Source organism: Panthera leo, chromosome C1 (assembly GCF_018350215.1).
Source record: "Panthera leo isolate Ple1 chromosome C1, P.leo_Ple1_pat1.1, whole genome shotgun sequence".
In the NCBI taxonomy this organism is placed as follows: Eukaryota; Metazoa; Chordata; class Mammalia; order Carnivora; family Felidae; genus Panthera; species Panthera leo.
The window spans coordinates 23,152,148-23,180,144 of record NC_056686.1 but is presented as its reverse complement, the minus strand read 5'-3'; the positions used below and the strand labels follow the sequence as shown (position 1 = coordinate 23,180,144).

Below are 27,997 nucleotides of genomic sequence, written 5' to 3'. Positions count from 1 at the left end.
GTGTGGGGGAGCCGCGTGGGGGCTTAGAGGCCTGAGCCGACAAGGTTCCTAGAGAGCTGGGGGTTGTTACACTGGGAGCAGGGGGGTCTTGTCGGCATGCCGGGCACAACCCATGCACTGGCATCCTCTGCGGGGCCCCGGCTGGGGGGGTGGGTGACCTTGTTTCCTGTCTGCCCTTCGCTGACCCGCCGCCTGTTGACTGCCGCCCTCTTAGGGCCAGGCTGCCCTGGGGGCCGGGGTGGGGGTGTCTGCGGCTGAATTCTGGCGCCTGCCCTCAAGATGAGGGCGTCTGCTGGGAAGACGGACACGGACGGTGACAGCAGGCCAGTGCGTGCTCACACGCCTCGTCTCCGTTCTTACCATGACCCTGCGAGCCGGGGTTGCTATCCCACTGTGCAGATGGGGACCCAGAGGCGCAAGGTGAGGCGGTCCGCGAGCAGCTGGAGTCTGTGCTTCCGAGAGGCCGTGATGCCAGGGGCCGGCCGCGTGGGCTGCTGTGCGCATGCGCGGGGGCGTCTTTTGCTTGACCGACTGGCTCGTTCCGCAGACGTCGTTGAGCACCTGCCGTGTGCTGGGCCCTGTGCCAGGGGCTGGGGGTGTGCAGGGCTCTCGGGCGGGCTGTGTGTTGGCGGCGGGCGCTGGGTTGTGCCCGCGCCGGGCGTCCGGGGCTCTGCCGCGGGAGAGCGGGCCAGCGGCTCCTTGGTTCAGCCCGCATCATCTCCGCTGATCCGTGGGCCGGTGACGCCTCGCCCTCCAGGCTGCGGGGATGCTTTCCTCGAGACCGTCCCGTTTCAGAAGGGAGGCTGCTACCGGGCTGGTCACGTGACCGCGGGCACAGCCCCTTCCCGCTCTCAGCCTCCACTTCCACATCTGTGAAGTGGGGGAATGGGACGGGGCGACCCAGGGACCCCTTCAGGTCTTCACATTTGAGGAGCTGTCCGAGAGATGTGAGGCCAGGGCCTGGCCCGGGGTGGGGGTGGGGGGACCCCTTTGGGAAGAGGGAGCTGGCTGGGGGGCGGGGAGGCCTGTTTCCCGCACGTGGCCTGCGTGTGGTTCCTCTTCGGCCCGGGTGGGCCGGGCCCCTTGCCTCACCCATCGCGCTGAGCACCGATTCACTTCCCGGGGACATGATCGGTCAAATCCAGGCGGCCTGGGGGCTGGGCTGTGAGCCCAGTAACCCGGTCCGTGTCCCTACTCTGCTGCTGACCTGCCAGTCGCTTCAGCCACTATTTGCTGCTGCGCCCTCTGTGTCTGGCCTGTGCCGAGCACTTGGAACCCGAGGAAGCTCAACCTGGTCCCTGGTCTCAGGAAGCTCCCAGTTAGAGGACAGAGCCAGCGCACGTGAGAGGCTAAGGGTAGTGAGTCAGGGGGAGGAGAGGTTGGTTCTGGCTCTGGAGAATCAGGGCGGGCTCCGTGGAGGAGGTGTGACTTGTACCAGGCCTTGAAGGATGGCAGCACATGGATAGGCCAGGGTGGATGGAGGCTCAGAGGTGGGAAAGGTCACAGTAGATTGGGGTGTGGTTAAAAGCGGCAGTTCCCAGCTGGGGGAGGTGGGGACAGAGCTACCTGTGGGGCGTCGCTGTTTCTAATGAGAGCGTATTGTTTCTTGCACTTAATACGTTCACTGGGCACCTCCTGGGTACCTGGCCCTGTGCCATGTGGTGATCTGGGCCCGGATGGGTGAACGTCACAGGGCCTCGGCTTGCGAGACGCCAGTGGCTCACGAGGTGGGCTTTGAGTCCCAACCAAGGCATCTGGGTTCCATTCTGCAGGTGGGGGATGTGGGTCTTGAGGTGGGCGCAGCCACGCTGCCCTGAGGGGCTGGCATGAGATGCCAACAAGACCACAGATGTGACCTATTCGTATTGAATCCTGCCTGTTGAGGGCCTGCCCCGTGCAAGCCAGTCGGCCAAGCGTCTTCTCTACGGAAACTCGCTGAGTCCTTACAACACCCCTGGGAAGGGGGGACCGTTATTATCTTGCTTTCACAAAAGAGGAAGTTGAAGCACAGAGAGGTTAAGTAACTTGTCCAAGGTCAACAGAGTGACGTGCCTGCTAGGATTTGAACCCAGGCCATCTAGAATGCTCCCTGGTGTACAAGTGCTGCCTCCTGCTACCTCCCGCTTTGCAAACTGAAAAGTGTGATGCCCTGAGAGGATGAGTCTGGGGCCAGTCACGTCTCGCTAAGGCACCTGAATCCGTGTGGCTGCTGGGGGAGAGGCCCCGACCCGGCCCTGGGGGCTCCTGGCTTCCACACTGGTCTTTTCTCTGCTGCCTGTTTTCTGTCTAGGGTGGGCCAGGGGCTGAGGCCATCCTAGGCTGGGGGAAGATCAGAGGGCCAGAGAGTCTTTCGGCCGGAAGGGCCCTTGGACGCAACTCTTGTGCAACTTGTTCATTGTCCTGAAGGGGGGACAGAGGCCAAAGGAGTGATCTCTAGTCACAGCAAGAATCTTCTGAGGTCTGGTGGTTTAGCCTTCTTATTTTACATATGGGGAAACTGAGGCGCAAAGAGGAATAGTGGCTGGCCAAAAGTAACACAGCACGTTGGCCGCTGAGCTGGGACAAAGGACGGTCTCCTGACTCCCCGACACTGTCTCTTGTACCGTTTCTCCTCTGTACCTGTCTCTGTTGTGCCACGACTGCAAGCCCAGCTCCCCCCCACCCTTCTCCCCCAGGAAGCCACCCCTAACCCAAGCCCCACTGCCCTCAGCCCCAAGACTCTATGCCAGATTGATTTCTATCAGTGCATTCGGTGTATTTCTCCCCAGTTTCATCCCTTGGCCCTGTTCACCCCTCACTGCTACCACTCTGTTCCCTGGGCGCAGAGTACAACCTCATTTCTCTCGCCTTCGCGTCTACCTGCGTGCTGTGCACTCTCCGTGGACTTGGCCCCTTCTCCGGTGAACTCCTACTCATCCTGCAAAACCCCGCACAGGTGTGCCCTCCTCTGGGAATCCTTTACCGACCTCTCCTCCCAGCTCTCAAGCACAGAGCGCCTTTCTTCAGCCCCTTCTTTCCTCCCTTCTTCTTCTAGATTTCTAGACCGTGCCCCTCCTCTACATGTTAGGATTCTTTGCTGGGCCCCACAGTTTTTTCATAGCTTCTGATTTCCCCACAGGGTCGCATCCTTACCTCCCTGGAGCTCTCACTTGGATACGTTGTCGCAGCAACTCTGTCATTACATCATCTCCCTGTTGGGCCCTCCCATGGGCTACTGGGTTTCATCTCCCCAGGTCCTGGCATGGCTACACTATTGCCTTTTCCACCTTTACACATCCTCAGTCTGTTTTACTTGGAGTACCCCCCCCCCCCCCCGCCCCGCAGTGGTCACACCTTGTCTTCCCCAGCCCCCTGCTCCTCTGATCCGCAGAATTGGAGAAGTGACCCCAGGGAGCAGCGGGTATGAACGATGTAGCCTTCCTGCCTCCTTCAGCTGGGGGAGGAGGGGCAGACTGGGTCCTTTCGGCCTCCAGCTTTCTGGAAGGTGGACACACGGTGGGCTTCCAGAGGCTCAGGCTTGGTTACCAGAGATCTTCCCCACCACCCCAGCCTCCCCCAGCAAGCCCCCTGCCCACCTCCTCCTCCTCCTCTGCCCACTGCTCCCCCCCTTCCTCTCTGCCACCCACCCTCCTCGCAGATGCCCCTGCGTCACTCCCTCTCTTGCCGGTTGGAACCTCTCTTCTGCCTGGCTGCCACTCAGTGGGGCTAGGACTTGAGGAGTCCCCTGGGGGACAGGGGTCTTGAGGGCCGAGGGGGTGGTTAGGGCCAGACTCTACTCTTCACCCTCCCGGACCCAGATGTCACCCTCCCACCCCCGTATCTCCACTGATCCCTCCAGAAAGGTAGTTTCAAGGGCAGAGGGCTACAGGAAATCAGCCTCCCATCTTGCTGTTCACATGAGGACCCCTGGCCCGGGGAAGCTAGGACAGCTCCCCCAGGGCAGTGGCTCCTTGGGGACCTCTATGGAGCCGAGCCCTGGCTCGGCTGGGTCCTGTTCTCATGTGAGGCCGGGGAGCTGCGAGGCTTGCTGGAGGCCGGTCTCCGATCCAGAAGAAGGGGTTCCGGCTCTGTGTTCAAGGGACGGTCTGCGAGATGGTGGCTGAGCCCGGGGTGATCTTTTCCCCCCCGTGGAGCTGAGACCACGGTTCAGTTCAGGTTTGGACGAGGGGCTGGGTTTGTGTCCGCGCGTGTCGCCGCGTGTCTCTGCCGATGCGTGGGGCTCTCGTGTCCGTGCGGGGAAGGACATTGTGGCCCACGCCCCTGTTCCAGCGGCTCAGGTGTGGCCAGGCCCGGAGAATCGGGAGAACCCAGACTGCTGTCTCTCCGCCTCTCGGCTGTGGGGAGCCTGCCCCCCAACACCTTGGCTGGCCGTGGATATTAGCAGCTGCCGGGAGAATGCTAGGAGAATTGGGAGACGCTCTCCCCGGCGTGGGAAGGTTGATGCACACCTAGAAACGTGAACACGTGTGGACGCATTTGCGTATGTGATAGAGTGTGCGGACCCGAACCTGCCCAAGCACACACAGACAGGGACACACACGCTCTCCCTGCCACCTCCGTGCACGCGTCCCACAGCGAGCACAGCCAGACCCGCGGGGTGGCATCTGAGCCCATCTGAGACCAGCACAGGTGTGCACACACAAATGTGCCCGCAGCATGCCCGGAAACAGCCCTGAACGTGCCCGCGTGTGCACACGCGCACGCACGCACGCTGCTGGGGCTCTTGTGCTACGGGGAATGTGTCCGCCCTTAATCCCAACTCTTAATCCCAGAGTCTAGGGAGCCCAGGCCAGAGGGGCAGCTGGTCATCTGGCCTCCTTAGCGGTGATTAAGGCAAGGGCGGGGGCAGGGTGCACAGGGACGCAGAGATCCGTCTTCTGCCTGACCTCCAGGGACACCACACACTCAAAACTCGGGTTCCTTCAGAGATTCGGTTATATGTCCTTTACGGGGCCCCGGAAACAGACATCCTGGGGGGGAGGGAGATGGGTGTGGCTGTGTGTCCCTGAGGAAAGGGACACCTGGGGTCAGGGAGGCCAGGCGAGGTGGTCCCTTCATTTAACCGCTTACCCGATGTGGACCCTGAGTCAAAATCTTCAGCGTCTCTGGGAACCCTGTTTCTGGCCAGAGCATTTCCGGACCCAAGTGCAAAGATGAGGCCCAGCCGCGAGATGCCGAACTTGGGGCCCTGGGCCGGGATGGGGGTAGGGAAGCTTCTAGGAGGAAGTGAGGCCCGAGCCGGGCATTGAAGGTGCCAGCGCCTGGGCTTTTGGAAGTGCACGGGGACACTTTTGGTTGTCATAGTAACGGGATGCTGCTGGCATTTCCGGAGGGGAGGGGAGTGGTCGGGGCTGCTAAGTGGTGGCAGTGTCCCGTCCAAAGGACCGTCCTGCCCAGGTGGCAGTAATGTTCCTGCTGAGAGATGCCGTTAGGTCATGAGATGTGGTGAGGATGCTTCTGGTGGGGGGTCGGTGTGGACCACGCTCGAGTGACACTGTCCCTGGCACACGGGGGGGGGGGGGGGACAGCCCATATGGCCCAGGGCACTGTAGTAGCGACTGTGTGGGCTGGGTCCCCCTCCGCCCCTCCCCCACCGCCGGTGTCTGGATGGATGTGTATGGAGGTGGCTCTGCTAGATGGGGCAGAGGGTGGTGGGGCCACTGACTCCACTTGCCCTCTGCCTGTGACCTCTGCTTGGCAGCCGGGTGGTGAGTGTCACACGGCAGGGCGTTTGTGAGGACTGGGGTGCACTGAGCCCAGAGTTGAGTCCGTTGCAGTGCCCAGAGCTGGTGATCGGGACTGGTAATACGGGGGGCAGTGGTCATGAGAGGCTTCTGTCACCATCGCGGTGACGGTCGTGACCCGTGTCCTTGTCCCGGGGTTTGGGGAACAAGACTGGGTCCCAGGAACCGTCCTCGCGTGCCATCTAACTTGGAGTTCCGCTTTCCCAGTCTGGGCCCTTCTCCTGTAGGCGCTGACCGCTCCAGTCCCTGGGCCGGGCCCCTGGGACGCATCCGTCCAGCCTTCTGGAGGGGCGCTGCCCTGGCCTGGGGTTGGGCTGGCCCCGGCGGAGCGCCCTGCGGGGAGCGGGGCCAGGCCGGTGGGACTGGGGCTGGAGCCTCTGACCTGCCTGCGGGGCGGTCAGGTGATGGGCCAGGTGAGACCCGAAGGCGCTTTTGGTCAGGGAAGCCGTGTTCAAGTGACACGTGAGGAGCGGAGGGCCCGTCTCATCCTTGGGCTGCAGGGCATGCGGGGGCCAGGGTGCTCAGGGTCCCTAAATCCCTAGTGGGCATCTGGACTCCCTCTGAGCTCGGGGGGAGAGGGTTCTGCCTTTTGGCGGTGGACTGAAGACGGGCTGGCTGGACACAGGGATGTGCCGGACCCACGGGAGGCCAGCGGATGATGTCAGGGGAGGGCACATGGGGCCCTGGGGTTGTCTCTGGAACCCTCCACGCCACGGTTGGGACTGAGGGCCAGGGGGTCCTGGCGGAGGTTTTGGCTTCCCCTCCTCGGGATCCTTGGTGGCCCCTGCTCCGCAAAGCTCTGTGAGGTAGGTCACCCCTTCCCCTCTTAGGGACCAGATGGGGGGCTGGAGCCAGGGACGGGGAAGCTTGGTGTGGCGGTGGACCGGAAGCAGTGGACTATGCGGGTGTAAACATCGTGCCTGAGTTCACTGGGCCCTCGGGACAGATGGGCGGCTGTGTGGAGAACAGAGAGTGGACACCAGCCTGGGGGGTGGGTGGGTGGGTGATGGTGGCCGCCAGCTCAGATGGGCGGGGACTGGTACCAGGGAGCCACGTGGAACGGGACACGGGGTGAGGGATGGGTCCTGGAGACATGTCTGCCCTCAACATTGCTTTAGACGGCCACAGGGGGCGGGGGACCGATGGGCTCGTCTTCACATTCAGGTGTGCTTTACCTCTGGGGCCCTGCCCCCTTTCCTGGCAGGGCCGCATCCTTATGCCCCTCCCTGAGGGTAACCAGGGGTCTGGGCACGGACAGAGGGCACCCCAGAACCGCAGAGGGCTGGAGGTGGGGCACTGGGGTCTGGGGGGGGGGGGGAGGGGGGCAGCCAGCCTGACTTTGGAGCTGCCTCCCTTCTCCTGGGTCACTCTGGGCCAGGCCTGCCCCCTTCCTGTGGTCCCACCTGCAAAGCGGCCTTTGACAAGAGCAGAGGAGGTAGCTGCCACGCTGAGCCTGTCCCACTGCGGTCGGCAGAGTCAGTGTGTGCCCTCCTGGGGGTGAGGGCTCGGGAGGCTTCACCCGGGGCTTCGTTGGGGGATACTCAGATGGCAGAGGAGGTGAGCTTTGCCCCTGCTCACCTCCTTTCCCATCTGAGTATTTCAGTTTAGGCTCTGCTGTGTGACCCTGGGCAAGTTTCTTACCCTCCCTGAGCCTCAATCTCCCATTCATTCTCTCCTCCCCCCACCCCCGACAAACAACAGCTTTATTGAGATTGAACTCCCATACCATACAACTCACCCATCCAAAGCATCCCGTTCAGTGGTTTTGAGTACAGGGTTACACAGCCGTCACCGATTTTATATATTTTTAGCAGCCCCCAAAGAAGCCCTGTACCGTTTAGCAGTCGCTCCCCATTTGTCCCCAGTCCACCGGCCCTAAGCAGTCACTTCTGCTTTTCTACGGATTTGCCTTCCTTGGACGTTTCGTACGAGTGCAATCACACAACATGTGGTCTTTTGTGACTGGCTTCCTTGACTTGTCGTCACGTAGTTCAGGTTCGCCCGCGCAGGAGCGTGCACCAGAACCTCACTCCCTTCTCTGTGGAGCAACGTCCCGCCGTGTGGACTTGCCATCTTTTATTTATCTATCAGTTAATGGGCACCTGGGTTTGGCCGCTGTCTGCCTATTATGAATAATGCTGCTATTTTTTTTTTTTAATGTTTATTTATCATCGAGAGAGAAAGAGACACAGAGCACGAGCGGGAGAGGGGCAGAGAGAGAGGGAGACACAGAATCCGAAGCAGGCGCCAGGCTCCCAGCTGCCGGCACAGAGCCCGACGCGGGGCTTGAACTCACAGACCGCGAGATCATGACCCGAGCCATAGTCAGACGCCCAACCAACTGAGCCACCCAGGCGCCCCATATATATATATATATATATATATATATATATATATATATAAACGTATGCTTTTGCTTCCCTTGGATACACACCCCAGGCGTCGAATTACTGGCTCATCTGTAACTCTCCATTTCACGTTTTGAGAAGCTGCCAGACCATTTTTGCAAAGCGGCCACCCTGGTGTTGATCCCCGCCGGTGCGTGAGGCTCCAGTCGCCTCACCGGCCCTTGTTATTTCCCGGCTTTCTGGTCACCTTCACTCTCGCATCTGTCCGTCCCTCGGGTATTTATGGAGCATCTCTATTTGACGAGGCGGGGTGCTCGCTGCAGAGTTAGGGGGAGGACTTGCCCCTTGAGGAGCTGTTTGGATTCAGTGGCACAGTATCTCCAAAAACCTCTGTGCGCCTAGGGGCGGGCGATAAAGACGATCCGGGGTGGAACCTGGGGTGGTCAGGAATCACGGGGGCCCCTGAGAGCAGACGAAAAGCGAATCTGTGTGTGCTGATGACCTCCCGTGTGTCGCTGCCATTGCTTCAGTCTTCACGACCCTCTGGGCTGTATGGTCTCATTTGCAGACGGGAAAACTGAGCTTCAGGGCCAGGCAGCTTGCCCCAAGGTCACCGAGCTGAGAAGTAGCCAGGCTTTGGGCCAAGAACCTGTTTGGATAATCTCACTTAATCCTCCCAATGCTTTGAGGTTGGTTCTATTCTTATGCCCATTTAGTAGGAGAAGCAACGGGGCTCAGAGAGGTGGGCTTATTTGCGCAGGATCACACAGCTCCCTGGGGGCCGGTGCTGGGATTTGGATCCGAGCAATCTAGCTTCAGGACTCCTGCTCATTGCAAGGCCCTGCCTGGTGTCCTGGGGCTCAGGAGATGGCAGGGGAGAGCCTGGGCACCTGTCTGCTCCTCCCCTTTCCCGGTCAAACCCACAGTGCCGCACAGAGGGTCATCTCGGGCTGGGGCTCTGCCATGCCCCCCCTCCCCCCGCCCGCCCCGGTCTTTTGGTGTTGATTCTTTGCACCCCACTCTCCCATCTGGGCAGTGGCCGTGGCGGACCCACATGGCTCACTACCTGAGTCTGGCTCATTCCATCCCTTGGAGCGGAGCAGCTCAGAAGCCAGTGGGACAGCTCAGGGCTGGGGGGCGGGGGGCGTGGCATCTCCACCATGTGTGAGTTATAAATAACACAGCAGATGGGATGGTGAGGGGGTCCACAGCCCGGGTCCGCGAGGAGGCTGGGCTTGGACACACGCAGATGGGGACACTTTGCGGGTGTGTGTGTGCACCGTGTGGCCTCAGGGTGCATGCTGGCACGTGCCTGAGAGGTTCCGGGGAGGATGGCAGAGCTATGAGGTTTCCCAGGACAGCTGGAAGGGCTGGGCCTGCCTTGGGCTGCCTCCAGGGTCTGTTCAGTTTCTCGGGGGAGGGCTGGGGGTCACCTGCCTTCAGGTGGCCCCCAAGATCGGGCTGAGGATCCTGCCCGTTGGGCTGGACTTCTTTCAGGTTCTGTGGGCATGCGAACCAGACACGTGGCCCTGGGACCTCTATGTGCTCGCCCAGCGCCTTCCCCACCCCCAGGCCTCACTTCCACCTGCCTTGGCTGCCCCCCCCCCCCCCCCAACCACCATTCTGACTCATCGCCTGAGTTCTCTGTGACCTCTGGCAAGTCGTCTGACCTGTCTAGGGAGTAAGGAGGACCTTTGCGCCTGACTCCGTGTAAGGAGCCTGGCATTTAGCAGATGCTCAGTAAATGCTGCTTCCCCCCGCCAGCCCGGGGCCCGGTTGTAAAGCGGCTGAAATCACAGGTTCCACTGGGAGCCTGCTAATCTGCAGGGTTTTGCATATAATTTGCATAGTGATTTTATGAAAAAAAAAAAAAGGCTGGGATGAGTCTGTTTCTCGTCCCTCCTCCCAGCTCAGTTGGAGTCCTCCCGGTTGGCTTTTGCAGGGACCAGGGAGAACCTTTGTCCCGCCCCCTGGTTTTAGGTATGGGGAGACTGAGGCCAGAGGACAGGGCCCCACGCAGGATCACATAGTGATTGGGGGTGGGACGTGGGTGGCGTGCGTCTGTTGAGGGTGATCCCGTTTACGGGATCCATCGAACAAGTATTGATGGAAGCTGGCTGTGTTCCAGAAATACCCCGGGCCCTGGGAACACAGGAGTGGCCTTGCCAGACCTGGTCAAGGGCAAACTGAGGCCTAGTGAGGTGAGAGCGCTTGACCGGGGCTCTCTGGGAGCCCAGACTGGAACATCTGACCCCCATGCTGGCTTGTTCCTTGGAGGCGTATGGGCCTCAGGAGTGGGCAGGCAGGCCCAGTCCCCTTGATCGTTGGCGGGGATTTTTGCAGAGGCTGGGGACTCCGTCCCAGAGGTAACTACTGGTGAGTCATGGGGTGATGGGTGGGGCTGCTCACCTGAGCCACGCCGTCTGTCCGGGGAGGACTTACCCTTCATGTCTGTTCATTCCCAGACGTCCAGTCTGTCTGTCTGTCGGTGCCTGTACAGGGTGCTGTGCGGAGGTGGGGGGGACTGGTGGTGGTGTGGTCCCACCCCTGAGGAACTTCCTGGTGGGGCAGGGAGTAGGTGTATGCTGTAGTACAAAGAATGTGGTCTTCGCGGTTCGGCTAATCCTGGGTTCAAATCTGGCCCCCGCCGCTGCCGTGTGACCTCAAGTCAGTTGCTTTACCTCTCTGAACTTTGGGATGCGCACCTGTGAACTGGGGATAATAACCCTTCGCCGGGAAGCTGTCTGGGAAGAGAACCGAGGTGAGGTGCATAGAGAGAGTCTGGCACGTACCGAGCGCTCCCTCCGTGGCCGCCAACTCTTGTCCATGGTAAGGGAACGGAAGGGCCCAGGCCTCATCTGGAAAAGTGCCCAGGGAAATGAGTATCACGTGACAAACTGGGATAATCTGCGCGCCTGCTCCGGGGGTCAGGAATTCCCTGAGCCCAGGATCTGGTGTCAGTGAGGCTGGGGTTCAAGTCCTGCTGTGCCCCTGCTGGCGTGAGAGGGTCCCGCCATCCCCGGCACCTTGAAGGGTTTAGGTGGGGGGAACAAGAGGGGTAGGCAGCTGGGGGAGGAGGCCTCAGTGGGTGGCCCTGCTTTCAGGCACCGGCTTGGGGACAGGAACAAATGAGCAGTGTGAGTCAGGATGGCCAAGAGGGTGGCACTGGACAAGGCAGGTGGCTGGGGCTGGCGGAGCGATGACGGGGCGTCCCAGCCCGGGGTTGGGGAGGGGGGGCTGCTTTGCCCAGGGTCTGGACGGAGGCTGCATGGTGGGCAGCTGAACGGTGGCCAGCCTGCACCCCCAGCCGCGACCGACGGGGGTGACAGGGCCAGGAGCTGGGCTCGCAGGAGACGGAGGGTGAGTGGGTGTCCGGGCCAGCCTGCCCCCAGACGTTTCCAGGCCTGGGGAGGGAGCGGGCCCCGCCAAGCCATCCCGTCGCTGCTGAGACGTGCTGCCCAGGCTGTGCCGGCTCCACCAGGCTTTTGTGTCCTTCCCTTCTGTCCCGCGTGCCCTTCCGTCTGCCCGCGAGCGTCCTCTGGGACGAGCTTACTGGTGGGGTCTCTGCAGGATGAAGGGGCCCAGGAATTTCCAGACTGGAGAGTGGCAGGGATGGGGACACAGAAAGAATGTGCTCTTTATTTATTTGTTTGGAGAGAGAGGGAGAGCACACACACGTGTAAGCAGGGGAGGGGCAGAGAGAGACGAGAGGGAGAGAGAGAATCCCAAGCAGGCCCCATGCTGTCAGCACAGAGCCCGATGCGGGGCTCAATCCCACAGACCGTGAGATCTTGGCCTGGGTCGAAATCAAGAGTCAGATGCTTAAACCGACTGAGCCGCCCAGGCGCCCCAAGAACGTGCTGTTTCTAATAATCAAAGGACTCTGAGTTTATCATAGAACATTTGGAAAATACAGACAGGTCCTGAGGGGAAAAAATGAAACACTGCCTGTCATCCCAGCACCCAGAGAGTCTCTGGAAAGCCTTAGTAGGATTCGGTGTTTAGAAATCCACTTTGGTGGGGCGTTCTTTAAAGCAGGATCGTGTTGTCTAGTTTTTTCTAACTTGTTTCCTAAACTCAACTATGATAATAGTATTCATAGCCAGCGTTCACTGAGCAATTCGTTAATGTGTCAGAGTCTCCTGTGCACCCGGACTGGGTTATTATCTTTGTTTACCAGGAAAACCGGGTCGAGAGAGTTAAATACCTGCCCAAGGTCACCCAGGTATTGAGAGACAGAACCATCTGTACGATCCCATCAATAGCCGAGCCGCATTGCCTCCTGACAACCAACGCGTGCATTTTCCCCTGTCCTTAAATATTCTTTGAAGCAAGTAAAAAACAAAAACCTTCTGTTCCCCATTCATGCCTTTTTAATGGCCTGAGAAAAGACAGCGCGGGCTTATGAAAACTCAATTATTGATAGCTACATAATATTCCATGTTATGGTTATGCCTTCATTTATTTAACTAGTCCTCTGTTGGGAAGGTCGGTTGTTTCCACTTGTCATCGGTAACATTTCCCCGGGTCTCTTGAACTGGAGGACTGGGTTCCCGACTGCCCAGAGTGTCAGAGTCAGAAAGGCCCTTAGAGCACCGAGCGAGTGAGGCATCGGGAAGTACATAGAAGGGGGCTGGTCTGGGGCTCAGAGGCTGTGGCCTCCTGCGCTGGGAGTTGCTTGCTCTCCGGGGCGCCCTGGGGGCGGGTGTGGGCAGGGGTAGTCCTGCCCAGGGGAAGGGGGATTCCGGGGAGGTGGGGGGGGGCACAGGGGTGTTTTCCCGCTCCCTGAGCTGCCCAGGTGGGAGATTGGAAGTAGGCTTCTGGAATAAGGGTGGTGGGACAGGGTACGCCTCTGTGCTTTGCTGACTGTTTGGGGTGTGTGTGTGTGTGTGTGTGTGTGTGTGTGTCGGGGTGGGGGTGGGGGGGTCTGTCAAGTTTAGCCTGGGCCTTCTCTGCCCCTCCCCCCCTGCCCCTCCCCCACGCCCTTCTCTCTGGCCCTGGGGCTCTGTGGCCCCTTCCCCAGCAGGTGCCACCTTCATGCCCCTCACCCCTCCAGCAGCAAGCGACTGTGGCGGGTGCTGGGTTCCCAGCCAGGGCAGCTGTGGACTGGCAAGGGGGTGGGGACCGAGGCGTCCCCCTTCCTGGTCCCGGCTCTCCATTGTGAGCCCCCCTCAGCTGTCCTGCTGCCCAGAGCCTGGCCCCGGCCCACATTCCTGCCGTGACGCTCTGGGTCTCCGGGTTGGAGCTGGTGAGCGTGAGGGGCACTGAGTTCTCACAGGACGGAGGGCCTTCTGGGGACAGGGACTGGTGGGGACAGAGCCTGTGGGGATCCAGGGGGCTCTGCCGAGACCACCCTGCTCCCACCAGCTAGTGGTTACGTCACTGCGTGTCCCTGGATGGATCCCTTGACTTTCCTGAGTGCCGCTTGGCAGGCTCGGTCCCCACCCCCACCCCTCTTAGCAGGGACTGGGGTGATGCAAGCCCTTCGCCTCTCTGAGCCTCAGTGTTCACATCGGTAAGAAGAAAGCGTAGAACCCCGTGATCACCGAGGCCTAGTTTGGCCTTGAGGTGAGGACCGAGGTGGGAAACGTGCCGTGGTAAGGCTGACCACCAATTATTCTGTGCCACCTGTGTTACCAGTGTCCCCGTGTGACCGAAGAGAGGCTCAGAGAGGTTAAGTAACTTGCCCAGAGTCAGCCAGCAAGTAAGCCGAGCTGGACTTGAACCCAGGGCTGTCTGAATCTAGAGCTGGGCTCCCAACTCCTGCTCACACGCCTCTAGTCACCGAGAGCGGGGCGCCTGAGTCTGGCTCATGCAGGGCAGGAAGCTTGGGCAGAATTAATTATACTTGATTTTATTCTTGGCTTTTGCGGCACGATTAGCAGTGCTCAGGGGTGCTGGGCTCCTGGCCCCCTGCCAGCTGACCTAATTTGTGTGTCTGCGTCTGTTTCTGTACCTTAGCCTTTCTCCCCGCTCATCCAGCCTCTCTTTTTCTTCTCTCTGCACCCTCCCCTGCTGTGTGGCCTTGGCAGGGCCTCTTGACCTCTCTGGGCATCCGCAGCCTGGATGTGACCGTCCTGATTCTATTTCCCACCACGAGGATGGCGAGGCTTGAATGAAGTAAAATCTTCGGAAAGGATCACGGAACGCTGAGCGCATAAGGGACACTAGCTGCAATTATGTCCGCTTATCCAACTCTGGATGTTGGGTCCTGTGCTCAACCCGTTACCTGCGTGATAGTATTTGATTCCCAGAGCAGCTAGAGGAGCAACGCACTATTAGCGGCATCCCCATTTTACAGATGAGAAGGCTGAGGTGCTGAGAGACTCAGAGGCTTGCCTGATGTCCCACGGGTAGCGGGGGGAGCGGCCGATCCATTCCGGCTTCACCTCTGTGCTTTCCTGTTTCTCAGGGAATGCTCTTGATGGGGGAGGGCAGGTGATAGGGGCTGGGCCTGAGGGACCCTAGACTTCGAGTCTGGGAAGGAGGCTGGGGGCAGAGGGAGGCTCCCTGGCTTTCTCCCTGAATGCACCCCTGCACTCAGAGGGGAGGAGACATACCTGAGGTCCACCTGATTTGGGTCCGTCCCCCCCTTCCCCCAGGTGGCAGCCCCTTGGGAAGGGCTCACCCCAGCGTTGTGTATGCTTGTTTGTACCCAGAAAGGAAGCCTGCATGGCGTGTGTGTGTGTGTGTGTGTGTGTGTGTGTGTGTGTGTGTGCGCGCGTGTGCGCATGTGCATGAGGGTGCGGGATTGCCTGCTGGCTGCAGTGTGTGGGTGTGTTAGGCGCGTGGATGCGTTTATCAAGCATGAGGGGGGGTTTACCCAGAGGTGGGGCGCAGTGAGGGGCAGGGGCAGGCCACAGGGTCCTGGGGCCTTTGGATTCAGTTCTCCTTTCAGGGGATGGCATGGATAAGTATGCTAATTATGCATGGAATTATGCAAATGGAGAGGTCGTTTGGGGGTCGAAGGCTGTTGTCACCATTCTCCCCTGGCACTTTGTGACTTCGGAGTCTTTCCCTGCTGCCTCCCCGGCTCAGCTCCTGGCCCCCATCTCTTTCCTCCCTCCTCCTCCTGGTCCCCTGGGAGCTGCAGCCACCAGCACCCCTGCAGTGTTTCTGGGGGGCACCCACTGAGTTCCGGCCCCTCCAGCTGACCCAGGGAGGGGTCAGGCTGGCATTCAGCTGGCTGGGGGGGGAGGGGGCTGGGCAAGATGGCATCCTGCATACCCCCACTCCCACCCCCACCCCCACAGGTGTCCCTCGCATTAAGCTTCCCAGGACGAATTCAGGGTGACTGGGCTGTTGGCCACCCCTCCTTCCACCTCGTCTGGGGGCCACTTACTATGCAGAAAGGATGTTCCCTTGGATGCGGGTTTGGAAAATCACTGAAGTGGCCCCTTCCCCAGCTCTGTCTGATTGCGCGCGAGGCTAAATTAAGATGTGAGAGAATTCGCTCCCCGCGCCTGCCACTCTCGCCTTCCTGCTTTCTCTCTCACTCGCCCGCTCACCGCGTCCTCCCTGCACTGCCCCCTCCGCTTCCCCCCTGTGCCCCTCTGACCCCTGGCTTCCCTCTGCCCTGCGCCTCCCCCCTCCCCCCTCCCTGTCATCCTCTCTATTCTTCCACTATCTTTCCCTCTCCTGCCCCCCTCCATCTCTGTGGGAAGCTGGAGCTCCTGGTCCTTAGCATGGAGGAGATGGTCGCCATGGTAACGGTTGTCATGTCGATGGCTACTGAGCTAGGGATGAATAGTATCTAGGTGAGAGCTACCTGAGTGGAGGCTGATGGGTTCACAAGAGGCTCCATGCTTGTCTCGGGGCCTCAGAGCTGCACCGTGTGCCCCCCCCCCCCCCGCCCAGTGCCTGCCCCCGATGCGTGGCCCTCTTTGTACCCAAAGGCGTGCCAATGCAAGGTGCCTCTCTGAGGCTGCCTAAGGGTGTGTGCATCAGGGTGTGTCTGTATATGTTCTCTCTCTGTCTCTGGGAGTATCATTTCAAGAGTCTGTGTGGCTTTGGGGCGAGTCTTTGGATTTGGGCAGGCCCTTCCGGGAGCAGATTGTTAGGGGCTATTGCATGGCATTGGTCACCCAAGAATCATGAGGACTCCCTATTTTGGCTCCCATGTTGACTCCGGTTTGGGCACTCCCCGGGGACCTCAGACTTCTTAGAACCCCTCCTCCCGGCTGCTCCCTGGCCTTTCCTGGAAGGATGGAAAGACAGTGAAGACAGCTCCACTCACAAGCGCGCTGTCCTGCTGTGTGGCCCTGAACAGGAATTGCACATCTCTGGCTCCTGGCTGCTTGCCTAAGAATTAGGCAGAACGTCTCCAAGGGACTCCAGCTTGGCTGGCCCAGCTTGAAGAGGCTGGTGGTACAGGGAGCCTTCTGTTTCCCTCACCGGGGGTCCTGGGGGTTCGTTCTTTTGGGCAGCGGGGGCAGAGATGGGAGCTGGGGCAAGTCGGATGATAGCTGCTCTGAGCTCCTGGAATGTCTGAAAGCGAGAAAGACCCAGCAATTAGTCACGGGAGCAATTACACTAATTGTTCCACTCCATGACTCATTGGTAGCAAGTAAATACTGATTAATTCATTACTTTGCGTGTGTGTGTGTGTGTGTGTGTGTGTGTGTGTGTGTGTGTGTGTGTGGTAACAGGGGTGGGGTGGAGGGCATCTCTTGGCTTGCTGCCCTGGCCTCTTGCCCCGGCTGGCCTGGGGAGGGCTGCAGAGCAGGTGGTCGAGGCTGGGGCAGGAAGCCAGGGTTGGGGTCCTCTCTCTAGCTGTGTGCAAACCCCAGAAGGGGGCCCATCAGGGGGCTGAGGACCGGCTCGCGGCGCTGGCCCGGTCCCCTTCCTGCTCCACACTCCTTTCGTGGTTCCCACGTCGGTCAGACAGTGCGAATGCTCAGACTGTCCCTCAGATCTGCTGAACCACCGAGTTCAGTGTTCACGATATTCTGACGTGCGGTCAGGATGGAAAGGAACCGGTTTCCAGGATGGAGTTGTCAGTTGGTCGCTGAAAGCCCCCTGTGATGGGGCTTCCCCAGCTGCAGCTCCAGCCCGCCCCTGCCCCGGGCACTAGTCCCATCTCCCAGCTCAACCCCGTTTCTTAACAGGCATTTCCTGAATACCTACTATGTGCCGAGCAAGGTCCCGCCTCCATCCATCGAGATGTAGTTCTGTAGGGCGGGCTGTCACCCAAGCAGACCCAGCTCACAATGGTGATAGGCGTGAATTCAGAACCATAGGATCCTCGGAAAGATCAGAATAGGGTGGGGCTTCTCGAAGGAAGTAGAGTGGAGGTTCGCTGGCCAAACACTGGACGATGAGGGGATGGGAAGGAAGAGTGTTCTGGGCAGAGGGAACAGCGTGAGTGGACAGGAGAGACCAGGCACATTCCGGGAATAGAGAGCTGCCAGCGTGGCTGGAATCCAGCAATTGGAGGGGTGCAGAGGGACCCCAGATGAGGCTGGAGGGCGGGCATGGCCAGCCCGGGGAACACGGGCTGCACTTCCCCACCTCGGAGACTTGGCGTATTTCTTTCTCTTCCCTCTGCTGGAGATGCCTTTCTCTCTTGTTCCGTTGTTTCGGGCCCCAAGCGCTAATCCCTCCAGATCCGTCTCACTTTCCTGGGGAAAGCCCTCAGGGGCAGGGACTGTGGCTTGACTTGGCTTGGAGCCAGGGTCAGAAGTGTAGCAGGGGATGGGGCCCGGCTGCCCCCTTGGAGGGGGAGGGACTCCTGCCTTGCTTGCCCCTTGTGCTGGCCGTCCTCCAGGGTTGCAGTGGGGAGGGACGGCCCCAGCTCCGGGCCTCCCCAGCTTCTGACACTGGAAGGAGTTTGGGGAACCTGCAAGGAGCCCCTCGCACCCCTCCTGAGGTGGAATTGGCTTTTGGGCCCTCAGCTGACTCGGGCATCGAGATCCTCTGGGGGTGGGGAGGTAGGCCACCATCCTGGTTTGGGGAGGACCCAGGGCCAGGGCTGGAGTCTACACTCCCTTCTCTCCCTCCCCCTCCCCACTCTTACCCAAAGTACCCCCCTCCCAAAGCCCCTCGTCTCCCTAAACCCCGTGTCCGACTAATCGCATTGCCTTTGAGACTTCGATTGGGTCCCCAGCAGAGTCTGAATCTCGTCGTGTCACGTGCTCTCTGGTGACCTAGGGCAGCTGGGCGGGCCTCAGCTGCCTCCTCTGCAGAACGGGGCTGATGACTGTGGCCACGCCAAGAGTCCCGCCAGGCGTCCCGGGCACCACACACACATCCGCATGCCGTGTGCTCGCGGCACCAGTGAGGCAGGCACTGTGGGTAATGAGTACAGAGCGGTCACACGTTTAAGTAAGTGATGAAGGCGGGACTCATCCAGCTTTCTGGCTCTAGACCCCCGGTCTGCCTCCCAGCAGTTCTGCTCAGGGCGTCGGGGAGTGGTCCGGGTCCCCGGTGGGGGCAGGAAGGTGGGGCTGCTGTCCTAGCCTCTGGGGGGGGGGGGCAGGAGATGGTATTCAGGCCCGCCCTGGCCCTGTTGGCCCGTGTGGTGGCCACGCCTGACGCTGTTCCTCAGTCGCTTGGCCCACGGATGTGTCTGCTGTCCCTCTGGGCACGTCCGGGCCGCAGGTGCTGAGCTCTGTGCCCGCCTCTGCCTTCCTCAGGCTCAGCGCTGGCGCAGTGAGAACTTCGAGAGGCCCGTGGACCTGGAGGGCTCTGGGGATGACGACTCCTTCCCCGATGACGAGCTGGACGACCTCTACTCGGGGTCCGGCTCGGGCTGTAAGTACCCACCTCCCCCCCACCCCCCCCCCCCCCCCGCCCTTGCCCTGTGCCTGGGCAGTGCCGTCTGCCTCCGGTGCCCCACCCAAGGCTCTGGGATCACTGGGAACAGGGGCCCATGCAGGCTGGTTTCCATGGTGGGGGTGAGGGGCCGGGGTGGGGGGTGGGGTGGTCACGCAGGGGAAGCTTCTGGGCCGCAAGCACGGGGAAGGGCAGCCCGTCCTCCCGGGGCTGTCTCCAAGGCTTTGAGACCTCAGAGCTCAGGACTCGCCGCTCCCCGCGGTTCTCTCTGCACTGTTTGCGTCTCCCTGAAGACCTCCCGCCTCTGCTGGGGAGCACGGACGCCCCTCAGTAACCCAGTTTTCAGTACTGCCCTGACCTCTTGGAGGAACTTAGTGTAGTCACTTCTCGGATCTGCAGGGGCGCGTCCTCAGCAGAAACCATTTGACTGACTCCGCTTGGGTCAGGTGGCCCCCTTCCTGTCCAATCAGCTGTGGCCCAGGGTAGAGTTCAGGGAGCGGTGGAAAGGGGCAGACGCCTCCACCAGTGCCTGGGACAGCCCGGTTCTGTGGCCTGGGAAAGGCCAGGAGAGCAGTGTGAGGTGAGGGAGGTTGTCCCCGCACCCCTGGTTTGAATCCCAGCTTCGGCGCTTAAAACCTGTGCTACCTTCAGCCACTCTCCCCCTCTGAGTCCCTGTGTTCTCACCTGGGAATGATAGAAGAGCTATGCCTTCTTCTCAGAGCCTCTGGAAGGCTTCAGCGTAAGGTGTCAGGGTCTGGAACAGGGGAGGAGTTCTAAAAATGGTAGAAAAAAGGGGTGTGTGTTCGGGGCACCCGGCTGGCTCAGTCAGAAGAGCTGTGACTCTTGATCTCGGGGTCTTGAGTCGGAGCCCCGCTTTGGGTGTTGAGATTACTTTTTTTTTTTTTTTAATTCATTTATTTATTTTGAGAGAGCGAGAGAGCGCAAGGGGGGTAGGGGCAGAGAGAGAGCGAGTGAGAGAAAATCCCCGGCAGGCTCCACGCTGTCAGCGCAGAGCCCGCTGGCGGGGCTCGAACTCACGAACTTCGAGATCATGACCTGAGCCGAAGTCGGACGTTTAACCGACGGAGCCACCCGGGCGCCCCAAGATGACTTTTCTTTTTTGTTCAAAAGGGGTATGTGCTGAGATTGGGCCCTGTGAGAGGGCAAGGCGGTCTGGCGGGATGGTACGAGGTCTCTGTGCTCTGGGCCTGGCCACCCACAGTCCTCTACCTCTAGTCTCCCCGCTTTAGCCCTACTCCATGGAAGCCCCTTGCAAGTTAATCTTCGTAAAATCCATCTCTGCTGGGTCATGTCTCTACTCCTGAACCTCTCTGGCTGCTCTCCACCCCTCCTCTGGCTGATCAGGGGCCCAGGGAATGGGCTGCACCCTCTCTCTCTCTCTGTCCCCTATTTCCTCCCGGGCCCCTTCACTTGTCCTGGCTCAGAGTCCGCCAGATTGCTCAAGCATTTCCCTGTAGGAAGGGCTCCTTCTCCTCCTTGCTGTCTTCCTGTGGCCTGTGCCTCCGGAGAAGCCCTTAAGCGCCTCATGCTCGTGGCGGGGGGGTTTATCTAGGCCTGGCTTTTCCCAGAATGCCACTCCCCTGCTTCCCCCGCCCAGCTTTTAGCAAGATCTGCAGCCCGTAGGGCTTTTGTTGCCTCTGCCTGGATTTAGGCTGCCACTAGGTCCAGGCTGGGGGGTCTGGAAAAATCAGAGAAGACTTCCTGGAAGAGGTGCCCCCCCTCCCCTGCCCCCACCCCCCGAGGACTTTTTGGCTAGGCAGGGAAGGCTTAGGGAACATGCACCAGCCACCAGCCAGCTGTTGACCTGTGGGCAGGCTGTGCCTTACGTCTTTCCCTCATCTTGTCCCGGGGAAATTGCATGGAGTGAGGGCTGGGATCCGCCCCATCTTGGTGGCCATTGCTTACCTGGGACCCTCCTGCCCTCACGATCAGCCAGCTCCCTAGCTCTCTCCTCTTCCCCACCCCCTCAGACTTCGAGCAGGAGTCGGGCATTGAGACGGCCATGCGGTTCAGCCCAGATGTGGCCACGGCAGTGTCCACCACACCCGCGGTGCCACCCACCATGGACATCCAGCCCGTGGGCACCCCGTTTGAAGAGCTCCCCTCCGAGCACCCCACCCCGGAGCCAGCCACCAGCCCCCCGGTGGTGACAGAGGTCCCGGAAGAGCCCAGCCAGAGAGCCACCACCGTCTCCATGCCCACGGCTACCACTGCTGCCACGACCGCGGGGGCCCTGACCGTGGCCACGGTGCCCGCCACGGTGGCCACCGCCGCCCCCAGCATCCCCGCGGCACCCCCTTCCACGGCCATCACCTCTGTCATAAGGACCACCGGTGCACAGAGGCTTCTGCCTCTTCCGCTGACCACGGCGGCCACGGCCCGGGCCACCACCCCAGCGGCGCCCTCGCCTCCCACCACGGTGGCCGTCTTGGACACAGAGGCCCCGACACCCAGGTTGGTCAGCACAGCTACCTCCAGGCCAAGGGCCCTTCCCAGGCCAGCTACCACCCAGGAGCCTGACAGCCCTGAGAAGAGCACCCTGCCCCTGGGGACCACGGCCCCTGGACCCACGGAAGTGGCTCAGGTGAGCAGTTTGGGGGAGAACAGGGAGCGAGAGCAGAGGCGGGTGGGTCGGGCCTGGGCAGGGGAGGTTGCAGCTGGGCAGGGCGGGGACCAGGAGGGTCTGGAGATGGGCCAGACATGGCTAGAGAGGCTGAGGCCAGAGGGCCACGGCTGGGGGCGTGAAACACAGGATGGGGACAGAGGTCGAGGTGGATGGGGATGGAAGGGAGACTGGCCCTGGGGCCTAGGATGTTGGGACAAGATAGGGATGGGGAAAGAATCGGGTAGAGCGTGGTTGGTGGGGGGCGGGGCAAGGGGCCTGTGCAGGGCCAGGGGGCAGGCATCCTGGAGTGAGCTCAGGAAGTCGCCGATTCTTTCTGTACGTCCCATTTCCTCACCTGTGAGAAGGAGGAAATAATAGGACGCCGACCCTAGTGTTGAGGGAATCATCCAAAGCGCCTAAAACGGGGCCTGGCAATGGTAAACCAGCCAGAAGCTTCGGTATCGTCACGGTCACCGTCATCGCCGTCTTTGTTAGTCTGAGGGTGACTGGGGGGGGGGGGGGGAGGCCGAGGGAGAGGAGAGCCCTCAGCTCACGTGTGCGGCGTGCTGCCCGGGTGGCCGGCTCAGAGCTGAGCGTCCCCGTGCCCGCCCTCACCCTGGCATCCACGCTGTGGGCGGTACTGTGCCTGGTTGCAGACCAGGCCTCACCCGCGATGGCAGAGTCAGCATCTGAGCCCCGCAGTTGGCTCTAGAGAGAGGCCAGGGCATGTGTGTGTGGGGGGGGGGGTGTTAGGGGTGAGGGGTGGAGGGTTGAAGGGGGGAGGATGCGGACGTCAGGACTGTGGGGGTGCATGGGATCAAGGAAATGGGAGCAGTAGCCTGGTCCCTGCTGGGGGAGGAGGTCGCACTGATTGGGGTTCAAAAGCCCTTTGCAGCCGGCCTCACGGAGGGAGGAGGGCCCTCAGGTGGGAGAGGTGCCTTCAGGTCCCCCTCAGCCCCTCTGACTCCCCAGCCCCGGCCAGATGCAGACCCCGCCTTCAGCTCCTCTGAGCAGCTCGGGCAGCCTGGTACTTCGCAGACGCTGGCCAAGCAGGAAGGGGAAACAGTGACAGGGGATGGAGGGCGGGCACCAGGCCCACCTCGCCCTGCTCACCCCCGAGGCACCTACATCCTTGCCCCAAACCCAGCCCTGGTCCTGCTTCCCCCTGGTGGGAGCCGCCAGGCTGGTTTCCTGGGCGCTTGCCTCCAAGGGGCATCACACTCTGCATTTGTATACTTGAACTGACCCCCGGGCTGAGGGCCTCACCCCTGCCCCAGGTACGTGGCCTGGGGACCAGGCAGCATCTAGCAGTCCCCAAACAGCAATTCGACAGCGATCTCCCAACGATCGTTATTACCAAGAGGCTATTACCAAGAGGCGGCTAGAGGGGGAGGTGACAGATGGGGTGGGGATAGGATGTGGCCAGGTGAGAATGGAGGCGGTGTGGGGTGGTTACAAACACGAGACATTGGAATTGGGTGGATCTGGATTTTAGTTCTGTTTCTACTGCTTTACTAGCTGTACGTCCTTGGCAAGTCACGTCACTTCTCTGAACCTATTTCCAGCCCTATAAATCAGGGGTAACAGTACCTCCTTCACGGGGGTGTTGTGAGGGCAAAACGCCCATGACGTGTTAGCACAGTGCCTGGCACATAGCGAGTGCTTAGTTAAGTAAGTGTCAGACCCACTGGGAATGCGGGGTGGTTTGGGCAGAGGTGGGGGGGGGGTGCCCCATGGCAGGAGGGGCTGAGGCCTGGCTCCTAGGCTCATGCCTCCCTCCCTCCAGACCCCAACTCCGGAGTCCGTCCTGACCACGATCCGGGATGAGCCAGAGGTGCCCGTGAGCGGGGGGCCCAGCGGGGACTTTGAGCTGCCGGAGGAAGAGACCACGCAGCCAGACACAGCCAATGAGGTGGTGGCTGTGGGCGGGGCTGCAGCCAAGCCGTCACCTCCACCTGGGACGCTGCCCAAGGGTGCTGGCCCAGGCCCCAGCCTCCTGGACAATGCCATCGACCCAGGCAGCTCAGCTGCTCAGCTGCCTCAGAAGAGCATCCTAGAGCGGAAGGAGGTGCTCGTAGGTGAGGCTTGGGGCCTGGGAGGAGCCCCGAGCGAGGCAGCTGGTCGGGCCTCAGTTTGGATGTCTAGGGACCCGAGAAGAGGTCAGGGCATGGGGTTTCTAGGAGCCTAGTCTCCTAGGAAGGGAAAGCTGGGGACTCAACCCCCAGACCCTCCTTTTGTTTCCTCCTCTGACCTTCCCCTGTCCCAGGGTCTGACCCTGCCTCCATATCCTCCTTCCGGCGAGGTCTGTGAATGCCAGCCAGCGCTGCCCGTGTGAGAATTGGCCACCCCGCGCCTCAGATTCAAGGCTCTGAGCCCCCTCCCCGCCCGGGGCCCTCTGCCCTCTCCCCAGGTTCTGAGCTTGTCCCCAGCTTGTCTTTAGCCCTTGACCTCTGCCTTCTTCCTCCGCAGCTGTGATTGTAGGCGGGGTGGTGGGCGCCCTGTTCGCGGCCTTCCTGGTCACGCTGCTCATCTACCGCATGAAGAAGAAGGATGAGGGCAGCTACACACTGGAGGAGCCCAAGCAGGCCAGCGTCACGTACCAGAAGCCTGACAAGCAGGAGGAATTCTACGCCTAGCGGAGCCTAGTGGAGCCACAGTGCCTCCCGTAGCCTCAGCGTCACCCCTCCGCCTAGCCCCCGGCCCGGCCCCACCAGCCCTGGCCTGGGACTGGGCCTGGGAGGGAGTCTGGCCCCGGTTCATCTCTGCCCGCCCTCCCAGGGTCTGCCCAGACAGCCAGCCTCACGCAGATCTTACCTGAGGGACAGGGGGCACTGCCATCTGCCCTAGACTGTGCCCTTACCAGCTCATCTCTTGTCCCCCCCCCGCCCTCCCCACAATCAGCCTGGGGCTTCAGGACCTCGTGTCGGCCGGACAGGAGGAAGGAAGCTCCAGATTGGCTGGGAGAAGAAAGGGTGGGGCTTGAGATGGGCTCCAGGCCCCAACCTGGCCCCCCCACCAGGGCCAGCTGAAGTCTCGTTTCGGAGGCGGAGAGGCACGCAGGCTGGTTTCCAGGACGAGCGTTTGGCCAGCTCAGCCCTCGACATCATCGAGACACTGTGGCCTCTCACTACCGTCCCCGGGGCCCCTCTCTGCCCGGGAGAGACGGTACCTCTCGTCACCAGCCTGTTTTGCCCTGGCCTCTCTGGGGCGGTGGGGCCATTCTCCCCTGGCCCCTGCCCAGTGCCCACCTACCACAGGCCTCACCTCATCCCAGCGTGCCCCTAAGGAATCGACTTGCTAAGAGTGCTCTGGCAGCCACCGGTGAGGAGGGGCTGGGCCGCCTGGGCCTCCCTCCCTCTTGCAGGCGGACTCTGCACAGACACCATCTCCCACACGGTCACGCATGACATCACACACGAAGGCGACGACGCGCAACGACAAAACCTTGCGTGGTCCCGCTCACCCAGCCGGTGCAGACCTGTCACAGACACACATGCTTCCAAAGATGCTTATTCTCACGTGTTTCTCACCCCACGCCCCCCCCCCCGCCCCCCAATGCTCACAACAATGCAAGGCACTAGTCGTCGTCCCCTGATGGTGGTGACAGTGTGGCCTGCCCCTTCCTCTGTCCCCCTCCCCCCATGCACACTGTGGCACCAGGCAGGCTGTCCCCAGCTCCCGGGCTCACCGGAGAGGGTGGAGTCAGGCTGGAACAGTCAGCCCATATTGGGTCCCCAGAGTTGCCCTGCCACACTCAGCCCCTCACCACGACGCCAGCACCAACCACGCGGCCGCCGACCCCAGCATGTCAGATACGATCCCACGTGGAGGTACAGTCTCCCCCCTGCACAGCCCCGCGCTTGTGCTGCAGGGGAACTGGCGGGCCTTGCTTGCCTCTCCTGAAATAAAGTGGGGGGGGATGCTGCCACAACCCCCCCCCCCAGGGCATTGCACATCGGTGGGGCCTGCTCCCCTCCCCTCCCCTCTGTAGCTCGCCGAGGGGTGAGTTCGGGGCCAGTCCCCCGCTAGCTAGGAGCCTTGCTGAGGAAGGCAGGCTGGTTCCTGGAAATGTGGAGGGGGTTTGGGTCACCCAGGACCACAAGGCCTGGCCGGGGAGGGGTGTGCGGCCTGGCTCCCGGTCTCCCTGTACCCTCTCCTGCTCTGAGCTAGGGGCTGACTCTGCCTCCCAGGACACAAGTCTCCAAAGTGCCTGCGAGGGTGGGCCCTGTCGCCTGGGCCTCCTGCACCCTCCCCGCGGCCTCACCAGGCCCACCTCGGTCCCGCCCTGGGGCCCTCCCCGTGGACACCTGCCCGCTCGCTGGCCAGACAAGCTGATGGTTCTTGAAGCAGCCCAGCCAGACACACTGCCCCAGGCCGGGAGCTGAGAGCAGGTGGGGCTGGGGGGGGGGGGGGGTGTCCCAGGCCCCGGCCCACCTCCCCCTTCTGTGTTACCCTTGCGAGGGGGCCGCTTCTGTAGATATTTTAAATGTGGGGTCACAAATCTCCTTGGGGGAGGAGGGTGTGCTTGGTGGGGGCTCCTGAGGACACAGGATGTGGTCTGAGTTGGGGTTGGCTGGTGCTCACCCCCCCCACAACCTTCAGCCCAGATTAAAGTCAGGAACCCAGCTTTTATTTTTGTTCCCTTTTCTAGACTCCCTGGCAGCAGATTTCTGCAGGGTGAAGGGGGTGGGGGGTGCCCGAGGCATTGAGAGCAAGGGTCCAGGGAACTCCCACACCCTGTCTTTTCCACCATCCTGCTTCTGGGCTGGGGCTTTGTCTTTCGGACTCAGTGTCCCCCCGGGCAGGGCCTGGAGGCCCGTGAGGAGCCCAGCCGGTCCCAAACTTTGCGACGGGCGGGAGTGAGGGGAGGCACCCTGGGCCCATGGTTTGTTGAAGGTGAGGCGACCTGGCCTCAGTCATCCCTGGAGTGTGGAAGGGCGAGGGGAGGAGGGACTGATGTCCCAGCAGCTCCCTGGTGGGCTGCTGTGGGGGGCCAGCAGCTCTGGTGACCAGGCCTGGGCAGGCCAAGGCTGAGAAGCCAGGGAGCATGGAGGAGAGGGGACGTGAGCCCAGGGATGGTGGGCCTGGGGTAGGAGACCCCTGCATGGGCCACATGTAGCCCATGGTGGGGCGGGGCCTGGCAAGGACGGAGGAGCTGGGCTTGATCTGGCTGGAGTGGGCTTGGAGTGGCCCCCCCGCAGGGGTCCAGTCTGGTCCCAGCAGGCCTGACTCCCCACGTAGGGCTGGCTTCTAACTTGGGACTTGGGGCTTTGCCTCCTGGCACATGGGCCTCTTCTCTCTGTCCTTAACGTTTGAGAGAAGGGGCCAAGGGCCTCGTTCATGGAGCCCTGGACCTGAGCCCAAGGCCCAGGCTTTATCCTCGTGGAACAACACAGTCTGACTGGCCCAAGTTCATTCCGGCCAGCCCGGCTGGGGCAGGGCAGTCCAGGAGAGAGGTCGGTTAAAAGGATGAGCTGGGGCTCTCCTCGGTGCAGTGTGGGTGCGGGGCTCTCACTCTGCCTGGGCACGAGGTGTGATGCAAGCAGGGCCTGGGCAGATGGGTCCCCAGACACACCAGTGTGCTTAGGGAGGGTGTCCCGCAAGGCCCTGGCATTTCCTAGAAGCCGGGCAGATTCCAAAGGGGAGGGGGCTTGTGTGGCCGGAGAACCTCCCTGGGGCCTCAGCTGCCAGGGAGGGTGGCTGGGGCCTCGGGAGGTGGGGTTCGGGCCCTCGCTCCAGCTGTGACTTTTAGAACCCAGGTTCTGTCTCCCTAAGGGGCCACAGGGGCGTACCTCTCCTGAAAGGTGCGTCCCCTTCAGCCCTGGAGGTGGCTGGGTGGCAACCAGGGCTGGGTGAGGCAGGTCTGCGGTCCGTGGCTTGGGGTGCTCAGGCCAGATCCCCGCCGGGGCTGGCAAAGCCATCTGTCCAGGCCTCCAGGCTGGGGCCCCGGGCACAGGAAGCAAACCTATCTTGGCCTCTCCGGTGGGGGGGGAGTGGCCACCACCTCCTGGGCTCTCCCGGATTTCTCCTGACAGCCACCACCCTGGACTTGCTTCCTCAGGCCTCCTGCCTGTAAATAGAAGCCCACGAACTGTACAGATTTACGGAGATGCCAAGACTGGGTCCTGGAGTTGCCATCTAAGGGCTGATGGGTCCAGCATCCCCCCCCCCCCCCGGTGCCCACCCGGCAGCTTAGTGCACAGCGTGGCAAATACGTGTAAATACTTTTCGTAGGCAGTGTGGCTCCAGAGAGCCCCCTGAAGACAGTGTCCCTCCCGTGCGTCCTTTCTCCTGTACAGAACCCTTCGCGTACCCGGCCTGGGGTGGGTGGGAGTTTGTCCTTCCCTCCCCCAAGCCTTCCCTGCCCTTTCTCTCCCCCGCCACCCCCATAACCTGTTTATTAACCATACCTGTCCTGAGTTCACGGCCAAATCTCTAAATAAGGAAAAGCGGAGGGAAAAGACTGGAAAAAGAGACCCAGGTGCCTGCCCCCCCCCCCCCCCCCC

The 27,997-nt window shown here is 61.4% G+C and overlaps 1 protein-coding gene across 1 annotated transcript; it reads left to right on the top strand.

Moving 5' to 3' along the window:
- The first annotated feature begins 96 nt into the window (after positions 1–96).
- Positions 97–27,997, top strand: SDC3 (syndecan 3). Its single transcript, XM_042948546.1, has 6 exons — positions 97–149; positions 758–947; positions 18,727–18,844; positions 20,857–21,470; positions 23,278–23,569; positions 23,961–27,997. Exons 1-6 carry the CDS (start codon positions 97–99, stop codon positions 24,125–24,127), a joined length of 1,434 nt encoding a protein of 477 aa, XP_042804480.1. The 3' UTR covers positions 24,128–27,997.

What these genes read in the sequence shown, in the direction of transcription:
- SDC3 (XM_042948546.1), top strand. Translation starts at nt 97, where the DNA reads ATGCCGGGCACAACCCATGCACTGGCATCCTCTGCGGGGCCCCGGCTG. An exon ending in TGAGGAGCTGTCCGAGAGAT is followed by an intron (nt 948 to 18,726) that starts GTGAGGCCAGGG and finishes TGCCTTCCTCAG; the next exon opens with GCTCAGCGCTGGCGCAGTGA. An exon ending in GCGGAAGGAGGTGCTCGTAG is followed by an intron (nt 23,570 to 23,960) that starts GTGAGGCTTGGG and finishes CTTCCTCCGCAG; the next exon opens with CTGTGATTGTAGGCGGGGTG.